At 38.9% G+C, this 27,521-nt stretch overlaps 1 protein-coding gene across 4 annotated transcripts in view; it reads left to right on the top strand.

Moving 5' to 3' along the window:
• phactr2 (phosphatase and actin regulator 2) overlaps positions 1–20,104 on the top strand; it is a 41,532-nt gene extending 21,428 nt beyond the window's left edge. For 3 of the 4 annotated variants that reach the window (XM_074676352.1, XM_074676354.1, XM_074676353.1), the window contains exons 2-13: positions 3,766–3,948; positions 6,791–6,865; positions 7,178–7,318; positions 8,269–8,514; positions 10,177–10,726; positions 10,894–11,072; positions 11,328–11,484; positions 11,818–11,873; positions 13,481–13,542; positions 13,932–14,069; positions 15,307–15,383; positions 16,439–20,104. In XM_074676352.1, the coding sequence (XP_074532453.1) occupies positions 3,766–3,948; positions 6,791–6,865; positions 7,178–7,318; positions 8,269–8,514; positions 10,177–10,726; positions 10,894–11,072; positions 11,328–11,484; positions 11,818–11,873; positions 13,481–13,542; positions 13,932–14,069; positions 15,307–15,383; positions 16,439–16,454 (1,880 nt within the window). In that variant the 3' untranslated portion in view covers positions 16,455–20,104. The remainder of the gene's footprint in view (positions 1–3,765; positions 3,949–6,790; positions 6,866–7,177; positions 7,319–8,268; positions 8,515–10,176; positions 10,727–10,893; positions 11,073–11,327; positions 11,485–11,817; positions 11,874–13,480; positions 13,543–13,931; positions 14,070–15,306; positions 15,384–16,438) is intronic. The other variant, XM_074676355.1, reaches the window with a different exon arrangement.
• The last annotated feature ends 7,417 nt before the right edge of the window (positions 20,105–27,521 follow it).

Genomic DNA, 27,521 nt, shown 5'->3' with positions numbered 1-27,521 from the left:
AATATTTCATTGATAGTAATGTGTGCCAGTTGGTAAATAAATCAACAAAAAGCAGTTAATTTGAATTCCCTGCAGTTACTTTCAGATGGCAAAGATTCACAGTAGTCAAGGATTTATTGTGTATTTATCGTACTAAAGGTTAAACTGCCCAGTTTATTGTGATATTGATTTGAGGTCATATCGCCCAGCCCTAACAGATCATAACATGTTAGACATTTAAAGTATTTCCCCAAGACAGAAGTCTCAGTGTCGGACCATGTTCTTTCAGCATGTGCCTCGCTGACATATGGTCTGGCATGCCAATGCATACTCAAGCAGTCTAGGTGCTGCTGCCATAAGAACTGTATCCCTCTATAACAACATCACATGACTGCCTCCGTTCATCATGGATGAATATCATTCATAGGAATATCCAGAAATGGCTTAAACTGTCATTGATCCAACATTTGAAGTCCCGATGCTGGTACTGAAACTGGTGTGATCGAAACCCAATGCTTTCTATTCCTTGATATGCAGATAAGACTGACACTTGTGATTTGGAAATTTTCTAACTTTGTAAACAGAAATTGAATAAAACGACCAGAATTATAATTAATCTGAACTTCAGTGGAGTGGAGAGGAGTCGGAAACTTATCTGGTGTATTCCCAGCATTGAAGCTGGCTATTTTATTGGAGGAGGAAATGTCTCTGTAACATCAGAATTACTTAACTGTACATGGTCTTCGTCAATGAAATATGTGAATAAATTCTGTTTATTAGATATTCTTTACATAGAAAGTTACAGGGGACAACGGAAAATGGTGCATCATTGGCTCACACAAACTACCACAGTTTAGAAACCATGGGTCTGTAGGACAAATAGCTACTGAGTATATTTTTGATAATACATTGTTATCTTTATATCTATGAATGGAACAACAAGTAGTTCATTTTTTTAAACAAGGTAGCTAAACAAACAATTTAAAAACCCTTTATATTTTTAGTGTGCATTTTGTGAGATTTGCAAATGAACTTACTTCATTTGACTGAGTGTATTTGTGATTGTATTGTGCTAACGTTAGCTTACTCAAACACTGTTCATTTACAGTATTGCTGCATGACATCATCTGTGAGTTTCAGGCTCTCCCTCATTTGTTAAATTTGTACCTAAAAATGCAGCATTGTGTCATCTGTCAAACCAGTCTGAGGTTTGCACTCAGACTGGTTTGACAGATGGGTGGGTGAGCGGGAAAGTGACGAAGCACTCGTCACTTTCCCGCTCACCCTCTCTTTTGCTCTTCTCTGCTTTCAAAGTAATAAGCCTGTCTATTGTCCCTGCTTGGTTCCCACTCGAAGTTTGATAGCTGGGCTAATGGTGATGATAATCACTGATACTGATTTTCCCATCATTAGTGGCACAAAGCAGCTGCTGAAATGCACCTATTGTTGCAGTTTGATATCAACACAGGAACAGGAAATCAGTGTGTAAGTGTGCATGTGTGTGTCAGTGTGTAAGAGAGGGAGGACCAAATTAGTGTCAGGGGAGAGCATGTGCTGCGTGCACTTTTCCATGTCTTCACTCTGGGTTTTTGTGCTCTTAATTACAGTGTTGTTTATTTGTGAGATCTTTTTTTTTCCTCATTTCCTAACCCCTGAGTGGTCAGGGTCATAAGGTGAGCAAAATCAGAAGTAGTCAGTCTGGCTTGGTTTTATGTCACGCTGAGATTGTACATTGCACACACCAGACAATGGTGCTGCAAATCACTGCATCCTTTGAAACTAGTGCTTCTCTTTTTAGGACAGCTCAGACTGATGAGACAAATATTTCTGTACAGTTCAAAGCTGAGAGTGAGAAACTTTCATTTTGTGTCAGTCATGCTGGAATAATTGATTTCATATCTTTGCAGATTTTTGAAAGCTTAAATTTTGTGTATTAGATCAAACATTTGCATTATTTGAAATGGCTGTAATAAATGCTTCAAATAATCTGCTTCATCAGTCCATCTACTTTTGTTGCTCATGAAATGTGCTTCATTCTAATTTCCTGCAGGGTACATTGTGCACATGGCATTTTGTGGTCTACTTTTGTATTTAAATCTATTGATCAGGAAGTTGGAGGCAGTCAATCCATTAGCTCCAGCTCATGTCCATCAGTGAGATTCCAGGATTGGAGCTAATACCCAGTATTGGCACCAGACATCCGTCAGTGCTGGGGCCAGGCATGAAGAGTGTATTGGGTATTTCTACTGTGTTGATTTGTTGGGACTTTTTCATTAGATTTGGCAAAAGAGAAAATATTTCAATACAATGATTTTATTCATTTTAAAGAGTAGAAGTGCAAGGAAAATGGCTAACTTATGTTCTGTCTGTTTCACTTGGGGGTGTTTTGCTTCAGTCTTTGAGGAATCTGCATAAGCGTCTTAGTGGATTTAGGAAAACACCGCACTTTTGCCTCGTCATTTAACCTTTCTTTTGTTTTTGAGCAGTTTTTGAGAAGGGCATTGGCTGGGATCAGATGGTCTTTGTGAAATATTTTGGTGTTTGACTGTTGCATCTTTACTCACTGTCAGAAGCAACAGGAAACGTGAGTCAGACTCATAACGGTCCATGTGCATGACGTGTGCTCAAAGGTTAAGAGTGGTCTTTGAAGGAAATGTGAGTTAAATCCCTCAAATTATTGAGCTCTCTGATGTCTTTTGTATGTGTGTGTGTGTGTGTACTGAGTTTAGGGAGGGGGTAGAAAGATTTCCCACCAGCAGCTCATTTTTTCAGTGAGGAAGTGTGAATGTCTAAGGACACAACATGTAAACACTGGAGTTGCAGTTGCATTTTTGAACGTCACTTTTATATTTACTGTGTGTAAATTTTTACTTATCGAGTTTACATAAAAGGTTGAATCTGTGCATTTAGCATTGCTCCATAAATCCATTAAAGAAACAAAGAAAAGAAGGGTCGTCAATTTTGAGGATACAAAACGTATATTCTTAAGTATGAAACCAATCCTCCTCATCTGATGGTTTCTTTAAACTTAATAAAACCAGCAAATGTTGGTACTCCAGGATTTCTTCAAGCACCCTGCAAGTGGTGCCAACCTTTGAGCTTCTGGGAAAAATTGCTCAAAGATTTAATGCAGAAATTCTAAACTCTTAATCCCCTACAGTCAGGAGGCTGGGGTGATTCAGCTGGAGCTGTTATGTAGCTGAAAAAACAAAATCCTTCCAATGCTCAAATCTGAGAGATCACACACTACCTCTCTTTCCCCTGTGTGGTTCTGTCAGTACACACACACACACACACACACACACACACACACACACACACACACACACACACACACACACACACACACACACACACACATACCATCCATATACTGTTTTCCAGAGAGTTCGCAGCCTGTCTAATCTTTCAGCAGGAAGAGGAGGAGTTGTGGAAGAACATGGATCTGGCCAAGACACACACACACACACAGACACACACACACACACTTCCAGCACTGTGCAGACACCGAGTCAGTGATAATATTCTTGCTTTGCCCAGCATTTCCCTCATTTGCTTACACTAATCAGAGAAAACAAAGGCTTTATTGAGGGCATGAATGCATGAATGTATGAGAGTTTGAACAGTTCTTTCAAAGAGCTGTTTCAGTAATGTTAGTTGCAGGACATAAAGCCTCACAGTGAGAAACATTGTCCACAAAGACTTTGTATGCTTAATCCCTTATGTAGAGAAATGAAGTGCATGTCTTGTCTGAGACCTTATGTATCCCTGTTTGTGTGTCTTTAGTCGATGGGTTGGAGAAAGCATCACTTTCCAGCTGTGAAGTTGCTGTGGAAAGTTCCTCCAACACCCCGAACACCCCTGCGTCACGGCAGCAGCGAGGCAAGCTATCATCACTTGGGAAACTGTTCAAACCCTGGAAGTGGAGGAAGAAGAAGACCAGCGACAAGTTCCAGGATCTGTCCAAAGGTAGGCATTTCGTTTGTGTGTGTGTGTGTGTGTGTGTGTGTGTGTGTGTGTGTGTGTGTGTGTGTGTGTGTGTGTGTGTGTGTGTGTGTGTGTGTGTGTGTGTGTGTGTGTGTGTGTGTGGCTTCTATTTGTGGCTTTGTGTTGAGCATCAAGTGTGAACAGCAGCACTGTGGCTCCAAGTTGAGCTGTAAAAGGAAAAAAGTGAAGTTTGTTTGCAGCTCATTGATTGATTTCTACTCCAGTGTCAGCTGGGAAAGAAGAGAGAACAGGAGTAAACACAGAGAGCAGACGCCTTTTTCTTCACAGCTGCTCAGTATAAGAAGTCTCTCCTTCTCTATCTATCAGACTCTTCCCTCCCAAGCTTTGTGTCTCTGGTTTCTTTCAGGATGTTGTCCAGGGGCAGGGCACAAACAATCGGTTTAGAAAGATTTTCTTTACAGTTTACTGCTGCTAGAGCTCTTCAGTGCTGCAGTGTTGGGAATGTCACTTGTTTACCCATCGACTGAAGCATCAAGTGCACATAATCAGAATTTGGATTTAACTTTCAAAATAGAGTAAATAGTAATAGTCTCTCCTTTAGTTATTTAATAGTTTAATTTACTTATATTATTTCCTTCTGCTGTTTGAAAATAAAAAGGTAAAAAGTTGTGTTATACTGAAGTGTTACTCTCTAAACTCTTTTGCCTTTTTTTTTTACTGGTAAATGCACATTTTATGATCTGGTTACTCATAAGAGTTGGAAACTAGCATTTGCTTTAAACTCATGCAGCACATCAGATTCATGCTCTGTAATAAAACTATGTTAAACTGCTTTGTCCATATAAAATAAATAAATTCAAATTCAAGATTCAAATATTCCTTTAAGTAGCTTTGTGAGCTGTTATTCAAGTATTGAAATACAAAAGTTAAAGTCCCTGTGAAAACTTTTTAAGCGATGTTAAAAAAGTCTCACTTCTACCAGCTGCTACTGTTTTTCTCATGCTTTAAACCCTGTGGCTCATACAACAGTGTGCCTAATTTACAGATATGTTTACACCTGCTAGGGAGTTTTCTTTAGGTTGTACTCATTCAGCAATAGTTATCTCCCATGATCTCTAACGTTACAACCTGTGGCTTATAGTCAAGTGCAGCCTATATATGCACATTTCTTTCTAAATTTTGTTGGTGGAGCTTATATTCAGGTGTCCCCAACAGTATGGGAATTATGGTAATTATATGCCAGATGGTAATCCACAAAAGATGTAACACATGTAATCCAGAAGAAAGCTAAATGGGAGCATAATAGGGCACAGGCTAAAACACAGGTTAAACTGTTTGTGATAATGTTCATTTAAACCCACAGTCAGCAGTTATTCTGCAGTGGTCTGTTCAAACTTAAAAATCTATTAGTAATGAAGAGTGAGGTTACGTTAGCACTGCTTGGTAGATGAGTGCTGGTTGAACATAACCAGGATTCTTTAACATTACAAGTTATAGACACTAACTGGGCCAAACATGGCCGACTATTAAACTATGGTACAAACAAAGTTTGCTTGACGTCAAGTTTTAAACAAAGGCGCTACTTACAAATACATTTCCTCTGACTTCCTCACTTTGCATCCAGTAGGAAATTGTCTAAAACAAAACAAACTAGTGTTAATAAGAAGATCTGCTTCAAAACAAACACGCTTTGGTCAGAGTCATGTCCTCATCACAGTGGGTACTAGTGCTTACGGGAAATTGAGTCTTTATCACGCAAAAACACTAGCTTTTTCAGATAGTCCTTGCAGCTCTTTTCTGAGTGTTAAAGCCATTTGTATGAAACTCCTGACTATGTTTGGGGCATTGGTTAGTGTTATGCAATGTGAAGTCAGATTTGTGTTCAAGGAGACTGAAAACTAGTGATGGATACCGAATTAGGTACATTTCTAGGTACCGACCGAGTTCTGTCAAAAGTACCTGGTATCGATTCATGTAAAATCAAAAGGTACCATGTTTAGGTACCTAAACACATCCTTGTGACTGTGAAGGAGTGGAAGAGTAGGCGATTTTCCATGCTGGACATGAACACAGCATTTCAAGGTTATATATAGAAGAATATATTTGTTAAATTGTAAAAAATATATATTTTATTATTGAACAAATTGATATTTTTTACCACATAAACACAAAAAAGTACCGAAAATTGGTACCGTTGAGTACCGGTACCGATTGCCAGGTACCGTATAATTTCAAATGTGAAAGGTACCCATCCCTACTGAAAACTGATCCAAGCATAATGTAGGCCTGCATTTTAAAACATTAAGTATCAAGTTGTAATATCAGCACCCTATAAATCATAGCAATATAAACAGTACTCTCTAGACTTTTTGGCTACTTAAATCAATCAAGTGGAAGTTGCCAAAAATGCAACCACTACTCGTCCTCATCTACAGGATTTTTACACAAAATCTTGACTCTGAACTCAATTGCATATGCTTTGCTAGTGTTATTACACTACTAAATAAACAAGTTATTTGTGATTTCTGTGGAGCCTCATTTAAAGGTAGGATAGTAATTTGTTTCTGGCAAAAGCTTAAATATTCAATGTTTTTTACAGATATAGAGACAGAAAGAGGGGAATGCAGGATGGATTCAAAGGAGGAACAGTTTTGACTGTACTGGATGTTAAATCAATGCCATAAACATATTTTTACAGGTACCAAACGTCTAATGACTGACACAGGGTGTCAAACTTAGCTCAGTTCCTCCTCTCTGTCTCAGAGCATGGTGCTGTGATGTTTTGTGTGCAGCGCTTTCACAGATGTTTGCAAAAAAGTGTCTGTCTGCTCAGTCTCATACCAACCTGATGTACATCTTCCAGTTCTAGAGAGAAAAATCTCCACCAGACAGACAAGGGAGGAGCTGATCAGGAAAGGAGTTCTGATCCCTGACCAAGGTTTGTCTGATACATCACGTGTTTCACGTGTTCCCATCTGTGACCTGCACAATCTCAGGCTTGCGTATCATGATTTTAGGAAGTAGAAAAGTATTTGATTCAGCAAAGTGCAGAATGTGCATAAACTGTGCATGTTTTTCTTCTTAAGGCCTTGTATGCTAAGTCCAACTTGTTCTTATATTCACCTGCAGTAATTCCAGTACAAGCAGGTCTAAATACAAATTCTGAGATTTCACTGTTTGTAATAATATTACATAAATTAAAAGCAGAGATTTATGTTAAAGCAATTGTGTTTTCCTTTTTCTCTTTCAGAGGAAACCATAGGCAGTGAAAACCTGAATGGCCATGCCACAGCAACAGAAACAGCAGAGGAGGTCAAAGTTGACATTGAGTCTCCAGAAACAGTGCCGGAGGAACAGGCCACTGCGCCTGCCAGCAGTGAAGACAAAACAGGTATCAGATATGTGACGTGTCATACTTTGACCTTTGATCTGGGGCTGAGAGTGTGTTAAGCTTCTGAAAGTCTGCAAGTTTAGGATTTTTGACCTTTAGTGCTGTTTGTTTTGGGAAAAGTTATCTCAAAGAAAAAGAAAAAACACGTGGAACAGAGATTTTCAAAGGGCAGAGAAAATAAATAAATGTTTTGTTACACAGAGGCTCTTCCTCTCCTTTTTTACTGTCAGGGATCATAGCGTCCTTTTTGCCTCATGCTGAAAAATGTTTTGCTCAGTGTTTACAGTGACATCATGCATCATGGTTGAATCAAAGGCTGTTTCTTTTAGATCTTGTTTTTTTTCCATGGATGTATAATGCATTTGTATCAGCTGCAGTTTCTGCCTGACATTGAATCCTCTTTGGGTTTTCCAGACCTGATCTAATGTGCTCAAATAGATATTCCCATTATGCCAGCCTCCAGCAGGTATTCACGGTCTGCACAGAGCGGTAACCTTCTCCTAATGTCTCCCTATGCCTCAAGAGACAGGCTTCTGTTCTCCCGTCTGATGCTGTTTAAGTGTTGGGCTTCTCCCATCTCAACCCTGTTAGCATTGAACCTGAGCCATTTGTTTGTTCATTTGTCAATAAACAGAAAGGTGCAGGTAACAAATACTGCATGTATGGGAATAGAACACACATACCTTCACCCTGGAGGACAGGGAAGGTTAATGGTTTCATTTTATCAACAGTATTGCAAGACTCAGCTGTATGTAGTTTACCTGGATACTCTCTGAATGAAGCTGCTCAGTATCTAGAATGTAAACATTGTCTCATACTCAGTTCACCTCTTATTGTTCACTAAATCTGTCTTTGGTTCTCACATGTTGAATTGTTCAACCTTTATCTTTTTACCTTTCAACAACTTGTCGTATTACATTTTTCCTCCCTACTTCCACTGATGTGCTCAGAGAGGCGTGATACTAAACCGCTACCTCGGGTGAACCCAGTGCGACTTCGAGATGCACAAGCTAAAAAACAGCCAAGCGCCACTCTACCTGCCTCTTCCAAACCTGCAGGTGGCCCTGCGGCCACAACCAGGCACAGAGAAGGCGCTACGGGAACTAAAAAGACAACTAAAACTACAGGCAAGGCAGGCTCATCAACTCAATGTAAAGCTAACCCACGGAGCACTAACACTACTGGTCGAGGGACTGGTAAGTTTAGCTAGTTTGGAGCCTGTTTGCTGCCTGCCTGAACTCCCTGCATGGAAAATCTGCTTGATTCACTTACTAAAAGGAAAAGAGAAAGTCGTCACAAAGACCTTTGCCTCTGAGATCACTGCTTCATGTGCAAGTATTCACTTGTCAAGTTCCTGTCAAGTGACGACAAAACAGACTTTCCCTGATTTCCCCGCTTGGTATCGTCCTTTTCTTATCAGAACAGTTTCCAGTTAAGAAACTCAACTGTGGATGTGTTTCTTTCTTGAGTTCTCTGTTTTCTGGGAAAGCAGAAGTGAAAACTTATTTGTCAAGCTCTATGACTACCTCTCCTGTGTGTGTGTGTGTGTGTGTGTGTATGTGTGTGTGTGTGTGTGTGTGTGTGTGTGTGTGTGTGTGTGTGTGTGTGTGTGTGTGTGTGTGTGTGTGTGTGTGTGTGTGTGTGTGTGTATTCATGTGAAGATAAGTGAAGTCAGTGTAGCATGGCTGATGTCAGAGCATGACCACCACCCATCCTCCAGTGCGAGCGTGTCCTTGTGTAACCTACAGCATGATGAAGCTCGGCAGCACACAGGGCAAAATACTGCATGTGACTTTCACACAGTCTGCGCTGAAGGCTTCTGTTTATTTTAAGTTCGGTTACAGGGGAAGGGACTGAAGTGGTTTCATTTATCTCTGAAAGTGAAGTTTGTACATTTCCTCAGGCTTTCTGTGCTGACACATACAGTCACTCCACAGACACGTAAAGCACTACGGCAAACATTTCAAGTACACAGTTGTAATCATGTGATTTTAAATATGTGTTTTATTATTAGACAGTTATGGCTGCAGGATGTTGTCTTATTTTTCATGATGGCACCCTACACTTTATAAAAGCGGAAAAAAGGGTGTGATCTTCTACTCCGTGAATAAAAAGCTTTTTCATGCCACCAATCAGATTAGGATATTTGGTCAAAGCTGTAAAATCTGTTTTATCTGTGAAACTAGACAGATTTCCACAGTCTCAGATCACCCCATCAAACTTGGCATCCATCCTGCTCCAAAATACAGAAGTCATCTCATGAAACTCAAGAACTGATCTTGATTCTGGTTTTGGACATTAATTATAGAGATCCACTTATTCCTCCTTAAACAAGCAGATGATGGCAGTGCCAAAGATCAACTTTTTGATACTTAACAACAAAAAACATATCTACTAAAGTCTTCTTCTAATCTGACATACAAACATGAACACAAAGCCTGTAAGCTTTATGGCAAATATCTCTTAAAAGCTGTTTAAATTTGCATCTGTTTCTAAGCTGTTGATCTTCTTATCATACTAATTTCAGTCTGAATAGATGTGCCAATCCAGCTGGCTGAGATATTATATTGAGCATATTCAATATTTCTCTAAAAATCTTGTCCGTTTTCTTTTTTTTTTTTACAGTTAAAATAAAGTAATGACATGTGAAGAAGTTGAGAATGATATAACTGAAAAATAATTACAAACAGTGTGTTTGACTTTACTGCTCAAGGTATACAGAGTAAAAATAGAAACACATTGGTGCCTGCAGAAAACTTTTAATGATTTGCAAAACCTGTATTTCTTCCGAGTGTGATGGAGAACAAACATAAGGATCCGAGAGACAAGATTTGATCATTCTCCTTTTTTCTCCCCAGTCAAATCCCATCCAAAGAAGACAGGATCCACAACTAAAACCACCCCTAGCTCCACCACAACCTCCACCCTGCGTTCTCGTGCATCAAAGGACAGTGCAGCACACAACGGCAGGACAGATGGGAAGACCAACCGGAGATCAGACACTCCCACCTCATCCTCAGTACCTCAAAAGGCTTCTATAGAGACTTCAAGCGAGCCTGGGGAGTCACAGTCCGCTCCCCTTTCCTCAGACAACAAGACAGCTGCCTCATCTGAAGCCTCAGGCAGTGAGACAGGAGGAACTCAGACTGCTTCTCAGTCCAGCACTGAGACTAAATCTGCTCCTAATGGGACAACTACAGGTGAGGGGACCCCCAAGGAGATGGTTGCTGAGGCCACAGAGCAGATTCCCTATATCAACTCTGCAACTGAGGACACCTCCTTCACAGAGGGAGAGACGGGGAGCAGCTCAAAGGAGGAGAAAGAGGAGAGGACAGGAGGGGAGGGAGTAGAGGAAGAAAAGAAGAAACAGGAAGAAGAAACAGAGTCTGCTGTGGAGAATGGCCCAAGGTAAAAAAAACAAACAATAAAAACTATTATGTTAAACATGTGTGACAAAGTTAGCTGATATTTAAGCAGCAATTCCATCTTTATTTTTTATTAACTGGTTACAAAACCCAGATAACAGTGTTAACATAACTAAGACACTTGTGCTGTTTGGTCCTTTTCTCCTGCAGTTCGCCTGAGCTCCAAGCTGAAAAGCCAGCAGGCCTTAGTGTGAACATGGAGCAGGCTGAGGTTACTGTGATCCCTGACAGGCCGAGAGACAGCACAACTAGTGATTCCGACTCTGACGGCCCGATCTTGTACCGCACTGAAGAGGAAGATGAGGACGATGATGATGAGTTCACACGCAGTATGAGATTTCTTATCCTTCATATTAAACTGTAACTAAGAAATGCAGAGAAAAAAAAAACAGAATTTAACCTTCAAAACTGAGACAAGTGATGTTAACGTTGATTTTAGGAGACATTTGAGTAATGTTATTTAATTTATGAGGTAGCTTCTTGTGTGTTTTCTGTAAGATTTTGCTGCAGACGGAAGATAAAAGTACTTAGTACAAGGTACTTGAAAGCTCCTGATATGTTCTCCTTTTCTGACTCTGTTTCAGATCCTCTGTTCCTGAAGATCCGCCGACGAGACACCCTGAACATCAAACTGGGGAACAGACCAAGCAAGAAGGAGCTGGAGGAGAAAAACATCCTGCCACGAAGCTCTGAGACGGAGAGAAACGTGCTCCGCCAGCAGATAGGCAGTAAACTAGTCAGGTACACACAAGCACACTCACTGTGGTGTGAGATCTTACAAGGTGTGAATTTCAGCATAGATTGGGCAGAGCTGCAGGGTTATAACAAGGAGTGTTAATTCTTTCATTTGGTGTATCTGTGGGTGGTGAGGTGGCAGAGATGCGCTCCAAAAATCTGGTGGAAGTTTGGTTCGGCTTGTAGCAAAAAGCCCTCGAATGACTCACAGAAAAAAGGTGTCAAATTGTCATAACTGTGATAATTTGTGATGGGTTTTTATGGAGTAAGTGTGATTAAAAATTGATTTCTTATCTGCTCCTTTTGAAAGCGGATGTGATCACAGTTTTCTCTTTTCAGGCGCCTGAGCCAAAGACCGACCACAGAGGAGCTGGAGCAGAGGAACATCCTCAAACGTGAGTTTTTAAAGCACAGTAGCTAGGGTGATGAATGGCTGTAAGGAAGTTTGGGGACTTCTGTAGAAAATAAATCAATTTACAAGCTAAAAATTACAAAGTATTGAATACATTGGAGTATGCAGTGGAATACACTTTTTAACATTTCATCCATTTTCCCTCCACACCTAACAGACTTAACATCAGAATCATGCTTAGTTTCATACCAGCTCATTTAATACATATTATATTCATTGCTAAGAGTCAATTTAAGCCCTCAAATTGGTGGGTTCAGTTAGGACAGCCATATTTTTTTAACCAACAGACATGTTGTTTCAAAAAAGGGGAGGTTATAGGTTCAAAGAGAGCAGCATACATAAGTAGTGGCTAGGCTACAATGGCCGTTTGCAACATAGTGTAAAATACTTTGTTTCTTTCCTTACTTTGGTCACACCTGTAATTACAGTTTGGTCAATGAGACTGAATTGTAGCCAATACACAAACTACAAAGGTTTCATAATATGAACTCTGATATTTGGAAAGATAATGGGAAAAAATTGCACTTTATGCCATCAAGCAGGGATTGAATCATTCATCTGGAGGTTTCGTTAAGATTAGTTTCAGTGCCAACAGAGACTTAAAAAGAGGCATTAAGGCCTTGAGGTATTATAATTTCAAAACTGTTATGCTCCTGAACTTACTAAAGCAGCTGTTTCTATCACCAATGACTAAGTAGTTTTGCAATATTTGCTGTTGGACGTGTATTGGAAAACTAAAGTGTTTCAATTTATACAGGAAACTAAAATTAAACTGATTTAATATTGGATGTCTAGTTTTAAAATTCAGGTCTATGGCAATTAATAGGTGAGAATATAAAAACAAATTATAATTAAAATAATCGTGATCATTTGCTAGACATTTTTTACCTTATAATCTTTTTATTTTTCACATTTTGGAATCAACATGGAGCTGTTCAGTCCAAGGTTCGATATGGTTTACAGTGTAATACACAGACACAGCTGATGTTTTTCGCACAAAGTCAGCTCAGATTTACAGTGGAAAAAATACAAGATAGTATTTTTACTCAGTTCAAGAATCGACAAGGGGCTTTTTTGTGAATCTCAAATGGTTTATTTTTCACTAATCGGATCACTAAAGTAAAGAATATATAGTGGAAAATCTTTTAATGTTATTGTACCAGTACAGTTACATTATACTGCAAGTGAAGATAGAATACAAACACACAAACTATAGCTGTTAATAAAACGATTCACCGCTCAGATTTAAAGGGCAAAAACATGAAGTGCATTGTTAATGATTCATATTCATTTATTCACAAGGTGAGATATCATTTCCATATGAATTTTGTGACACACAGAGTTTAAACTTGTCATAAAGATGCCACAGAAGTGCATAACTTATTTAACCATGATGATAAACTTGTCTGATTAAGGAGAATAACTGAAGAATGAATTTATTTCTTTGCTTTTTGTACGCTCAGGCAGTCACAACCCGTCATAACCACAGACACACTTTATTGAAAAGAATGACATCATGCTGTTAAAAATAGCAGCTAAAGTTTGTAGCAGCTAAAGGGTGTGAAATGACTGTTTGTTCTCTGCCTGCAGAAAAGAATGAAGCAGAGGAGAAAGAAGCCAAGCAAGAGATTAAAAGAAGACTTACTAGGAAGGTAATGTAAACACCTACAGCAAACATACGCACATGCACACATGGGACAACTGAAAGGACACAGCTGTGCTATTTTTAGCCTCTAATATGTTTTGCTCCACCTTATGAGTCCTATTAGGAGGTAGAGAGGATGCTGCCTGCAGAAATCAGCCCATCTAGTGGACACAGACAGAACTGAAACTTATCCTTTAGCTCAGAGGTTTTGGATTCGTGCATTGTCCTTGTTGTTAATGATAACCTGTTACCTTTGAGTCTGAAAATTGTTTTACAGAGTCAGCACACACTTTTACGGTGATTTAGACACCTGTTTACAGTAACTGAAAGCCAAAGACACTGTTTTACATATGTGTGGTTAATTTTTTACCCTTTTTTTCTGGTGTGTGCTTTCAGCTGAGTGGGAGGCCGACAGTAGCAGAGCTTGTTGCTCGCAGAATCCTGCGTTTCAATGAGTATGTCGAGGTAACAGACGCCAAGGATTATGACCGGCGGGCAGACAAACCCTGGACACGGCTTACGCCAGCTGACAAGGTGGTAAACCCACAATGTGCTGCTTTTAACAAGTTTGCTTTTTGTTCACTGTGCTATGGGGGTGGAGGATGTTACATGGACAAAATATGTGGAAACAAAACAAGTGGGAAAACCTTGTGCATAATCATCCTGCTAATACAGCCTATACTCCTCTCAGGCAGCTTTACACAAAATGTTGGCTGTAGGGATTTGTTCTCGTCCAGCCTGCGAGAGCTTTAGTGAGATCAGGCACTAATGTTTGGAAATAAGGCTCGGGTGCTTGTTAATGTTTCGCTTCATCACAGAGGTGCTGGATGGATTTACCACTTAGTGCAGGCTAGTCATTTTCAGACCTCCCTTTGTGAGAGAGGAACAAACTCACCTCAAACTGCTATCATAAATCCAGAAGAGCATGATTGTCCAAAATACCACTTTAGTTTCTCTTAATAAGAACTCAAACCAAAACCAAACCAAACCCAGACCAGAAGTACATATCATGAATTTATGAGCTAACAGCAGATGAGTTGTTCGAAAATATACTTTGTCAATATTTGGAGAGACAAAAAAAAGAAAATATATGTTAATGAGTCACATGACCTGGACTGCATTTTCCTTCTATGTCTTCATTAAACCTCCCATAGAATAAAAACCCCTGCAGAGTGAACTGGAGGACAGTCTCTGTGTGAAGCTCTCCCTCTGCTGTTCATGTGCAGAACTATACAAATTGTGTCACTATTACATTATCCTTGCAAGGCCATGTTATAGTAAACACAACAATAAATTACTATGAAAAGGCCTCTAATGTGCTGCATATGGATATAGAAATTCTGTTGTACTTAAATATTAGATAAACAGAGGTTTGTAGAGCTCTGAAAATGATAGGAGCAGGTGCCATATGCACATTAAAGTGGGTTAAAAAAGGAACATCATTTCACATCACCTTAATTTGTGGTCTAAATGTCACTGAGGGTGTATCTGACTGTGTATATGGTGGAGATAGGATTTTTTTCTTTTTGTCAAATATGCCTTTGGATAGTACATAAAGAGGCTTTTTGATGAAACATCAAAGCTATCACTGCTTTATTACATACTTTATTATTATCATTATTATTATACATTCCCCTGTGGATTGTGGGAGCTTTTAAGATTGAATCTAATAACATCAGAAATCACAGTGAGCAGTGACTCTGGGGACAGGTGAGTCTTATCCTTGCTGGTGCACTTAATTGTGTTTTTGTGTGCTTTTGTGTCCCTTCAGGCTGCTATCCGCAAGGAGCTGAATGAGTTTAAGAGCCGAGAGATGGAGGTTCATGTAGACAGCAAACATCTGACCAGGTACTGAAGCCATCACTGACCTTTACCACTCAGTCAGCTGTGATGATAGCTTAGCCAGTGTTAATCCTTCTCTTTATTAGCTCACGCTGATCAATACTTCAATTATTCTGGTGTTTAAGAGCTGTTTCCTCTGAACATACTGAAGTCAGAATGTACTGTTTGTGCCACTATTGACTCCAGTTCATTGACCTCAGGTGTCTATTGTTAATAAAGTTCAGGCTTGCTCTCTTATGTTCTTGGACATTCTGTTTATTTCGTGGTTGTGCAGTTTAAAATAGTGCAGAGAGAAATTTTGAATAGAGCTAAAACACCTTTGAAAGCATCTTAATAATGTTTTACTACCTAACTTTAGAATCACCATCAGTGGAGGTTCTCATGATTTGTCAGCCCCTTGTGTAACACTATTTTACCATTTTTCATGCTTGTTCTGTATTCAAACATTTTTATTATCCCTCTGACACATTTAAAGAATCCCATCACTGTGGATCATTTGGACTTGTTTTTATGTTGTGATTGTTTCTTAGGCCCCTGGAGAACAGTTCAGCTCTGCCAATCTGAACAATGTTTTGTATTGCATAACATCCTGAAAACAATAGCCTCTTTATCTACTACTGCAGAGTTAAGATCAGTTATAAATCTTGGGAAAAAACTATTCAAAGGTAACATTACACCAACACATTTTTATTCTGTAGGACAGAGAGCATTTGTTTGAGGAGCATTTTTGGGCCTGGAAAACTGATCAAAAAGTTGTAGTAATAAACTAGTCATGTCTTCGTTTATATCTTATTATATCTCAGATTCAGCTCAGCTCCATTTATTCTCTTTAAAAACCCATGAAGAAGAAAACCAAGGACTCAGAATAGTTTTCTGAAAAGAGAGTAGAGTAGGTCAGACTTTTTATGTATTCACACTGCTGGAGAACACAGGGATGCCTTGTGAGACTGTTTGTCATTGAATACTGAATTTATTCTTGACTTCAAGAGGTTGGTTTTCCACAGCAATACAATACACAGAGACAAAGTCCTGATCTAAATTCTGTCTGTTTCTGTTTTTAGATTCCATCGGCCCTGATTACTCGCTGTCTGCTTGGATGTCAACGCCACAGCTCTCCAGACCACAGCTTCCAGCAGTCTCCCTGCCCTCTACACCCTCAGTACACACCTCAGTCCTCTCAAACGCCTGATGATGATGATTATGATGACAAACATGACGATGTATATTTCTTGTCTTTAGAAGGCTACGGGTGTGTCTTAAGGCTCTGGCCATCTATGGACACCTGTGAAACATTTGCACAGATCTGCCAGAACAATGGTGTGTATAGCACTCTGATTATTTATTATAGATGACCAGAACTTCCTGGTGTATGTTTTTTTTTGTTTTTATGTTTGTTTGTTTTGTTCACTTCAGGCCTTTTCAGAGACAACCCAGGGAGGGAATATGGACTCAGTGACACTCAGAGTAGTGAATGTGGTGTAGTGATAGGAGTCTGTGTACTTACCGTGGTATGCCTTGTGATAAACTGCCAAATGGCCAAATATGGGCATCCTCCCACAGCAGGAAATGGGAGTGATTGGATTGTTGCCTGCTGATGTCAGTGCCTATGTCATAGATCAGAGGGAAGCAGAGACAGCTTGTTCTTCTCTGATGTGCCTCTTAGAGTCAATTCTGATATATTGCAGTTTATTTGTAGAGCTATTTGAAGTATATCTGCCACTAGGGGGCATTATATCATAAGAGTTATAAACTGCACAGATAAAGACATTCATGTAGATTAATAAAAACCTGTGAGTTTAGTATTTGTATCTGCTAAAGCACAGAGTTCAAAGGACACCTGAGGCTCTAATGATGAAGTGCAATGAAATCACTCCAATTTTATCCAATTCTGATCCCTCAGTACTCGCACTGATAGAGATCAAGTCTCATTACACATCCTGTGATGTGTGATGTAGAGCAAACCTTTGATCACAAAGTGCTGGATTTACTGTTTGAAGGATCTCATTTTCAGGTTTTCCTTTTTTAGGACTTTGGCTGGAGCTGTCACTCTGTGACTTTGTGCCAATCGACAAGTAGGAATTTGCCTGTTGTTATTTTTACTTGAAAGTTTACAGGTTAGATTTTGTTCAGAAGCTATCAGCTGGTCTGGAGAAGAGGGGGACAGTTCTTTATTTTTCATAATCTTGATCACAATTTTCTATCTGTCTGGATTTTATAGATGTGTTGGGAGAGACGTGGTGAGAAGTGCCCCTTTTACATCTTGCCTTTACTTAAACCTCCCGGCTCTGTTTGTTTGAAATGGATTCAGTGAGTTAAGGGATTGAGCGGGGGTGTTGTCAATTTTGATAATTAATCCCACTTATTATATAGCTTGACCAACCAGAATTAAGTATTTATCATAGTCAGGTGCTTTGGTGCTGTTTCAATGCTTAGCAAAAGCTAAGACCAGGCTTTCAGTTTGCAAATCAAACTGAATTCTGGATTATTTTCCCCTATTTTAGATGTTAAATGAATAAAAAGATAAGTTAATCTATCCAGTAATGAGTTTTTAAACAGCCTCTTGTTGAAGCACTTTAATACAATAATGCTTTATCTTGATGAAAGTTAAATGAGAAGATAAGTGCCACTCTTATGTCTGTGGTGAATTTTATTATTTCCTCCTCAGTATCTCTCAGACATTAATTTATGATTTGTACTTGTTCATGAAAACATTAAAGCAGGATTGGTAATACTCCTTCGAACAAATTTTGATTTTTACACTCTTGAGCAAATTTTTGGACGTGCATCACACTGAACTAACTCGTGCATTTTGAAAATTTAAATCAAATAAGTTAAAGCGTTACAGACATTAGCATTCTGGAAGAGGTTTTCTTTAGTTCAAACATGCAGGTAGATTTTTGATGTATGTGTAGATTTAAGGATTATAGAAACTATTATCAATGTTGTAAAACTGAATTCACCTTTATCATGCCTATAAATTGCTTCTTTTAAGTGCTCCATTGTGGGAAAAATACACAAAGATCTGTTAATGTGAGATGTAAAGGGGTTTGTAAAAACAGTAAAATTCAGGAAAGTTGTAAATGAAATGTGTTGGGACAAAAAAAAAAGTAACTTACTCTTCAAATATGTCAGGAGTTGGACAGAAAAGCCAAACACTGGCCCTTAAATCACTTTGATTGAGGTAGATATTGAATGTTCTACAAAGGCGTCTTTCCTCCCTGCTCATTTGGACTGTATAACAGATGTTGGCTGAGTAGTGATGGACAAATTGGGTCTATTGATGTCCAAAGGCTGCTGCTGTCATAACAGACCTCCAACCTTCACAGAACTCAACTAAATCAATCCAGGAAAGGGCGGATTGTCCCGAATGTGAGGAGGTCGTGACATGAAGTGATGTACAGTGAAAATGAAACAACAGTATTCAATGATGTCAATGTGTTTGTTGTTATATATTGATTATTTTGTACAGAATGTATATCGAGCATGTGCATACATTGAAATCAATTTTACTACCAATATGATAGAGTCAAACTTTGATGTGAAGGTTTTAAGCTCTGATTTTAGTTGTTTATTGTCGCAAGCAGCACTCACATACTGTATGTGCTGTCTTTACCAAACCTACCTGTTTCCTAAGCAGACCATGTATAAGATATTACATAGGGAGTTATAAATCTGCAGGTTATTTCATATTCTGTTCCACTTCCACTTGAACTGGACTCAGCAGATGCAGTGCAGCAGGTATTTATATGGATGGGCAGTTTAAAGTAATGGAAAATCCTCCCTGGACCTCGCATTTGATTTATTTCCTCAGATTACCAGAGCTCACCTGGCACCAAATTGAAAAGAACAGCTAGGATGTGGCTTGAAAACTTGAGTAAATCAAAGTAAGTGTCAAATACTGAAACTGCATTAAGGTGCAGCAGGTAATCCTGATGCATTTTATATATCAGCAAACTGAACATGAACAAAAACAAGAAGACCAAAACGCTGCAACACTGATGCATAGTTCCTGCTATTTTATTAAACAATTGGAAATGGCATCTAGACGAGGCAGCTGAGAGTAGTGACAGTTACTGTGTACTCATAAACTCTTGGTTTAAATCACATGGAGCCCAGTCTGTGAAATATTAAATGGCTGTGCTCTGTTTCATTTCATTTCATCTCATCTCGTAAGCAGTCGATCAGAAAAACCCAATAAAACTTCTGAACAAGACCCAAGAGGCATTTAAAGTTTGAAAACACTCACATTTCTCTGTACTGTTCATCAAGCTGAGCATTTTAAATTTAACTTAGGATTTTGCCTTTAGATTATGAAATTTGTGCCTCTAGAAAACTTATTGCTGTCTTAAGAAAGCTCTCAGTGAATTCTATTGATCAACATTACCAGGAGTTCTGCCCCTTGATGAAAATGTTTACACCAGAAGACGTCTGCTTTCATGGTGGTGCTTCCTTCATAATTTCTCCAAATGCCCTCAGTTTCCGACAAGCCAGCTGCTGCTGTTACCGATCAGAGGCCTTTAATATTTAACATATGTTTTCCTGATCATGTCAAAATCACAGTAGGAGATTCTCAAGTGTCATCAAGTGTAGACAAGCCTTCTGAAGCTGAATCCAGTGACTGGCTCAAACTAGAGGTCTTTTTTTAAGTCTTAGGATAAAAATGTTATGTATTCTCCGATGAGCTACTGTTACGTCCAAACTGTGTATATTGTTTTTGTATATAAAGAATCATGAAAAACATTTTTGGACTCTAATTTTTATTTCCCCTCATGTGATCAGCTGAAGAAAGTGGAAAATGAGGATTGAAACTAAAGATGTGCAGTCTTTTCAGGCCATATTTCCTCATTAGCCATGCAGATACATGAAATGGGAAGAGCTGGCATTGATCCTTAGAATGGTTTAATTTTTAAATACACTACATCAGTTCAATTCCAATCACATTTTCTAGACTAATTAAAAACTGTGCCAACATTTCTCCTTTAATTCTCACTCAATGTCACAAGGAAAGCTGTGACAAATTCACAGCCTGACAGGAAACTCAGCGCTCTTGCAACTGGTGCCAATTGAGGCTTTTTAGAATATTTAAACAAAGATGAAGGAAGTCAGCTGTTCTCATCACCTCCTGTACCATGATTTAGAAGATTCTAAAGGATGACGGTGTAATAACTTTCATAAATGTGCAGTGAAGCTTGATAGGCTTTTTGGCTCTTACCGAGCTTTCTGTTAGAGTAATTTAAGGAGAAAGGATTCAGAGGAAAAAGGGAGATGGCAGGTGGGGATTTTAATTATCCAGTTATCTGTCAGGCTCAGGGGAACATTAGTCAGTCAGTCCACCTCTGCTGTCCAGACTAAAATATTTCTAAGAAATTTTATGTGGATGTAAATTGTACCCAGAGGATCTTAATGGTTTCCTCATCAGCAAGTAGAGGATAGAAACTACATTTTACTCCAATATCTTCAACTCATACATAGTAAATTTAAACACCCAGAAGGGAAAACATGTACAGTGGTTTTGGCTATGAACAAGAAAGAACAAAAGTATTTGTTTTTATACAGTTGTACAAAATGTGCATGGCTTTGTGAACACAGTAAAGTCTGTGCAGTCAAGGCTGAGGGTTTTTAGACCTTAACTTTTTTTCTTTCTGATGACCAGCAGGTGCTTACTAGGTTGTTTTGGTATAGCTTAATTAATTTCTGATTATGATATATATGATTACAGCCTTAGACAAAAGACAGTCAATGACTTGGAGATCTGCCCTTTTTCTCAGTGTTTATTCTGATTCCACAAACATCAGCAACAATAAAACTTTCAATCACATGATGTGAAAAAGGCAAACCAAAAAGCGGCAAACTGACAAAGTGTTGGCTTTGTTTTAATTTTCATTTTTTAGATTATGGGTAAACCACCTGAAAAGTGGCATGCTGACATTATCTTTGAGCCAAGCTGCAACGTCTGACGCAAGAAATGAAGCCGATGGATAAGTGCTATAGACTGCAGTTCAGCTTGTGACCACTTGAGGCTGGCTCTGGAAATACTAAAAACCACATTCACACCCATTTAAAAAAAAAAATAAATAAATAAATAAATAAAAATGTTTACAGCCTGGTACCAAAAAAGACTCCTTCCTTTATCCAAACATCATACAACAGGTGAGTTAACGTTTTTAATACGGGTTCTGATAGGCTTCAAAACCAGAGTGGTTACTTCTCTAATGTCATGGAGTTCAAAGCCCTGCTGCTCATGTAGATTTAACAGAGCCTGCATGTAGACTCCTGTCAGGGGCGTATTTAGTCGTTTGAGGGCCCAAGGCAAACCCAGTCAATGGGGCCCTCCATGTCCTTGTAACTCATCTTCCTCAGAGCTAGACTGGCCTTCCCTGGGTCCACTGTCTCTTTCCAAGAATCAAGGCATGAGACAGTGCTAATCTTGTACATGGTAACTTAACGCAACTAAATGCATTTCCTCAAGCTTTGTACTTTAGTTTGATTTTGAAAAAAGTGAATACATAATTTAGTCCACTTTGTCCAGGATTTGAAATCTTTTATGGCCAACTGACTGCTTATTTGTCCCAGAGTGGGGAATTTACAGAGTAACAGTAACAAACAAGAAAGTATGAAGTGAAAAACATTACAATAGGTAAATATTAAAAAAAAAAAATTTAGTAAAGAAAAAATCAGTAAATATCAAGCGCAAAATAAAACTGGAAAAAAAACTACTGAAAGAGGTGATATTTACAGTTACTATACTTTTTGGTACTGTTATTTTAAAGTTAATGTATTTTTATTTGACCCCCTGTCCAGTGAGTTATGTATCCAAAAAAAAGATTTTGAACAGTAATGTTTATCACCAAATCAAAAGTTTGATTTTGAGAAAATTATCCTGTTTCCTGGGCTAGATAAATTCCTTTAAATCCTAAAAGTCTTATATGTTTAATTCAGATCTCAGAGCAACATTGTTTTTATTTCCGACTTGGTTGAAAATAAGAAAAAATGGGAAAAGGTTTTTTTTACCACTTTCTTCCTGAATCAAATTTCCAGGTGTGTTGTAACATGGAATAGCCCATTAAATAAGAAGGGAGGGGGAGTAATCAAAACAATCATTAAAGATTAAGCCTTTTGATGTATTTTGAAGCATGTGAAGTAAGATTTAGAAAAGAAAGAAAGAAAGAAATGCTCTCAATTGAAGAGAACTTCATAAATCAGTTTTTAAGAGATTCTTTGGGGGCCCCTGGGAATCTTGGGGCCCCAGGCAACTGCCTGTGTTTGCCTAATTGTAGCTACGCCCCTGACTCCTGTATTAATGATGAACAACCACAAACTGTAGAAAACATGGACGTCATCTTCCTCGGCTTCAAGTGAGGTCGCCACAAAAACTTCTCTGGTGACTGACTGCAGTACAGCGAAGTCTTTGGCTGCACAAAGGTGGCGCCTCTCACGGGGGTATTTTGGCTTCAAAATGGTACAATGGTAAAGTGCCAAGCTGTCTATTCGATACAGTCCATACAGTCTATGTGTCCGACATGTAAAACAAGACATTTTCAGGAACTCTAATTATTACTTCCTAAACAGGAAGTCCACATACAAATGCATGACCAGCCTGCAATTTCCAAGCATAATGTGACACACAGAGAACTGAGCCCAATCTGTTGGGCCATTAAAAGAACATCTAGCCTGATAGGTTTCTGACAAATATCCCAGATGAGTGCTACTTATCTGATTTCTCCTCCTCTCTGCTGCTTTCATCTCATTATTATTTGCATGTTGGATTTTGAGGATCTTTAAGTGCACACCACCCTCATGTCTTAGTTGCAAACATCTCTGAACCTTTGACTCAGTGTGAAATTGCATTTATATGGGAGGTTTCCATGCCAATGACCATTAAGGTATCCAATTTCAGCTCTATCTTTTCAGCCTCATCGAGAGCCTGCCAGCTTTTAGAGAGGATGTGGGCGTAATGGAGTTGATTCTTAAGGAGAGGGCCAAGAGAAGAAAACAACAAAGATTGAAGGGTAGAGGGGTAGGTGGAGAGGGAAGAAGAGGCCGCAGAGACTGAGACCACTGGTAATGAAAGACAAAACAACCAGCAGGGCTTTTGTTGAGATTTGAAGGCCTGATAACTCTCTGTCTCTGGAATTGGTTTTACAGCAGAAGGGGGCTTAAGCTTGACCTAAGTGGCGAGAAGTGTAAATGGAATTTTTTGATATGTCCTTTATGAATGCCCATTTGCTGGCTTTGCAGCTTCATATATAAATATATATTTCCAGGAGTGGCGATAATCTGTTTTATAACGCAAAGGAGGGCGCCAAGATGACTGCAGCAGCTGGTGCTTATACCTGAGAGGTGCCCTTCTGAACCACAGAGATCATAAACCTCCTGCTCTCAAATCGTTCATCTGTGAAAACCACAAAACAACGTTCATCCTCAACTTTACCTTAGGTCATATTTCCTTAGAACAGAACTGTTAACCTAAACCTGAGACTCAAAGTGCTAGATAACCCTTTTTTTAACCAAAATGTTTACACCTTTCACTCTGAAAAGCAATGCTTTTTGTAAAACACACACAAGCACACACTCAAGCAAATAAAGAAGATTACCAGGAAGCACGAGGAAGCAGTTATTGTCCCTGGCACACAGCCTGGAGGTCTAGTCCTTAAATTTAAAAGGCTGGCTGTGAATCATCAGTCCCCAACTCTGCAAAGTTATAAAAGGTGATTCATTTTATCCTGTCCTTCATATCACTTCTTTAATTACGTGTACTCTTTGCAAAAGTGAGTAAAACGTTATGATGCAGGCAAGAAAACTCTTAAACCCAGTCAAATTTAAATTCCTCTTCCCTGAAACCTACGAAAGGTGACTGTTCCCAAGAGCTGTGGGTAACAGTTTTATTCTTAAATTAATGAAATCCAAATGTTAAGGCATGGAAATCCCTTAAAGGTTTAGCTTTGATTCATTTACTGGTATGGTCGTCCTTAATCACAAATAAAACTTGCATGTTTCCACCCTGCAGGTAAACCTATTGGCAAGAGAAAGATGAAACGGTCCAGAATAAAAAGGAGTAAGTGGTAAGGTGGGTGTAAGCTCAAGGAAATGAGAGTGAGATGGAAAACACAGACGGATGAATAAAACGGGTGGGAGGCAGGAACTCGTGAGGATAATTGGATTGTGTGAGCGCTTATATTTGACAAAGGTGACTATGCTTCCTGGACCTTCTCACCTCTTTTGGCAGGGCTCCTGTTCAATCAGACGACAGAGAAATGGAGGGTGTGTGTGCCCCCTAAGCCAAACAGACATCAACACAAAAAGGCCAAGTGGTCATTAAAAGGTACAATTCACCGTGTCAGAAGCCATTTAAAAATGCAATCATGCACCAGTTCTGATGCAGCTCCCCGTCTTAGCGTAGCTTTCGTGGGCTTGTGAGGAGGGATAGAATTAATTACCTCAGCTATCAAGACGCTGCAGGAAGCTGGAGTACTCACAGAGGTGAGGTGATAATGAGCTGCCACGCCAGATTAGATCGATGTCGTGGGTGTCAGGCTGTGAAATACTGAAGCATGGGCCTGATTTCAGTGCCAGCTTCAAAGAGCTTCACCATCAAAACACAGTTAGCTAAACTGTTTTAAATAGACTTAATCTATCAGCACGTTGGTGCATCCCGAGATTGGAAAAACAAAGTGAAATGAGGCGAGCAAAAAGTCCAACATGTTTATAAGAATGAACTAATACACTTTAATAATTTACTGCAAGACATTAAGTATCATTAAATCACTCAATAAAAGTCAAAAGCTCTTCATTGAAACTCTACTTGTGTCTTACTTTTCTTTACAGAATCAAAACTTATATTCACACAGCCAGAACTAGCACGAGGATAGAATCTTATTCACACTTTTTCCTGTTTATGATCTCAGTTTAGCTTGTTAGCATTCAAACGATTGTTTTATTTTATTTGATTTTATACATGAAACTCAAAGTGTTGTGGTACACACTTTGTTCTGGTTTCTGTTTATAGCTCTAGAAGTATTGCTTTGTAGCATCTCAGTGGATGTTTGCTGGAGGTTCACTCAGTTCAGTCTTTTATATAATAGTGGTAGATCAAAGGCCGTCCTGTTTTCATAAGCATCATTCATTGACCTGCAAACCATACATTGACTGTATTTGCAGTGTTCCACAAGACTTTGCCATGTAGTTTGAATTTGACGATTCAAACCAGATGGCACTGAAGCAGGTGAATGATACACTGTCGAATATAAGCATCTAGTTTAAACTCAGTGGAATAGTACAGAACGACACTCCAACACTTGAAATCATCTAAAAAATAATGATGATAGTGGTTAAGTTGCATGACGCTAAATGTATTAGCTAATTAGCTACCTGTTGTAAGACGCTCAAGTGAAGGAAGAAAAAGGATAAATGCAACCTTTACATCATCCCAGAACTCATCTCAGTAACCTCTGAACAGTTAGTTTCAGCTTATCTTAATAAACAGGTACCCACATGCAAGGATAGTTCACAAACAGTAGTTTGTCAACACTTACTCCATTCCTGCTTCTAAAGTTGCAACTGACCTATGGCAAAGTCCTACCCACAAATGCGATGAGCCAATCACAGTGCATATAGCCTTCCCATACATTCGGACATTCTCTGTATTCACTGATATGCATTGCATTAAGACAATTTTCATTTGGTTTTATGAGTTTTTTCTAAGATTTTCAGTGTAAAAATGGTCAAACTGTGTTCATGGGGTACATGTAACTCCAACGCAAAATATCCTGAGAGGCGTGGCTAAGCCGCACCCCTCTCCGCCTACTTGGACAAATAAACAACATGCAGCAACAGGCGCTAGGCCAGGTGCCAAAGTAGGTGACATTTTGTTGGAGGCCATTGATAATTTTTGGAGACAGAAAGATCACATATCATCTTAAAGTCACCTAAAGGGTCTAAATGTGTTTGGAGGGATAAATTAACCATTTAGTTGTTGAGAGGGTTGATAAAAAGCTTCAGTTTCAAGCCAAAATGTACAGATCCCAGTGCTAATGTGATGAGTCAAAACTTGTTGCCATCACCACTTAAGTTCTTGCTCAGACTATGAGAAAAATACAACTGCCTTTTTACCTTCTATAACAAGAGTGTGTTTCCTTCAGTTAGGTGCTTCAGTATTTACATTGAATCAGTTGACATAATGTTTTCAAACCTTTGCTATCTCAGCTATTACAGATAAGCTAATTATGCTAATATCCAGAGGTTAACATTAGTTTAACTAGAGCCCTTTGGACAACTGTAAACAATGATGTATGATCACCTAAGTACAAATGCTAGAACAAAATACGCAGATGAACTCCAAACAAACAGATATGCTGAACAACCTAGCTAGGAGCTAACATTAGGCTAACTTTAGCTAATGCGAGAGATATTAAGGATAATTTTATATTTATTTCCAGCAAAGTGACAAAATGTTGCCTAAAATAAAATGTTGACTTACCTTAGAACAGACGTAGACCTCTTTGTTAATTTCATTCAAGATAAGTTGATGTTGTGGTCTACCGCACAACAACAAAGACACTTTTTTTTTTAGTTGTGCTTTGGTGGCAGAGTTGTCCCTCATTTAGCCTGGGTTCAATCCCACATCCTGCAGTCACATGCCTAAGTGTCCTTGAGCAACCCCAAACTGTGCCAGCTGTTGTTAAGATGTGTTTTAATGTGTATGAATGAGATTAGTTAATCCTGATTATGTCCTTCTATAGCAGTATCTGTGTGCCCTCCGAATGGACTCTGCATTACATTTGGTTAGAAAATATGACATGGTAACAGCTTGGCTTTTTTTTTTTTCTTTCATCGAAAAAAGATTTGTACTTTATTCTCCACATTGAATTGAACATTTCCCTCGGCAATATTTCCACCTTCTTTCAAAATGTAAATTTGAAGTTAAATTTTTGGGATACCTTTGACAGCAGAATAGAGAGGAAATATTGGGTGTAAAGAGTGCAGCAAATGGCCATGGCCTGGAGTTGCTGCAACAAGGATTACAGTTTTTGTTTGGTGCAGGTTGAAATCAAGTTTTGACCTTTTTTGTGCATAATGACAAAAACTGTGATGTTCAGTGATGAATGAATCACTCCTTAGAGACAGTTCATGCGCATGGAAATGAGA

Source organism: Halichoeres trimaculatus, unplaced genomic scaffold (genome assembly GCF_033239565.1).
Source record: "Halichoeres trimaculatus isolate MK-OKI-2021-1 unplaced genomic scaffold, fHalTri1.1 fHalTri1_scaffold_8, whole genome shotgun sequence".
In the NCBI taxonomy this organism is placed as follows: domain Eukaryota; kingdom Metazoa; phylum Chordata; class Actinopteri; order Labriformes; family Labridae; genus Halichoeres; species Halichoeres trimaculatus.
The sequence above is the reverse complement of the archived record's forward strand: the minus strand, read 5'-3'. Positions and strand labels throughout refer to the sequence as shown.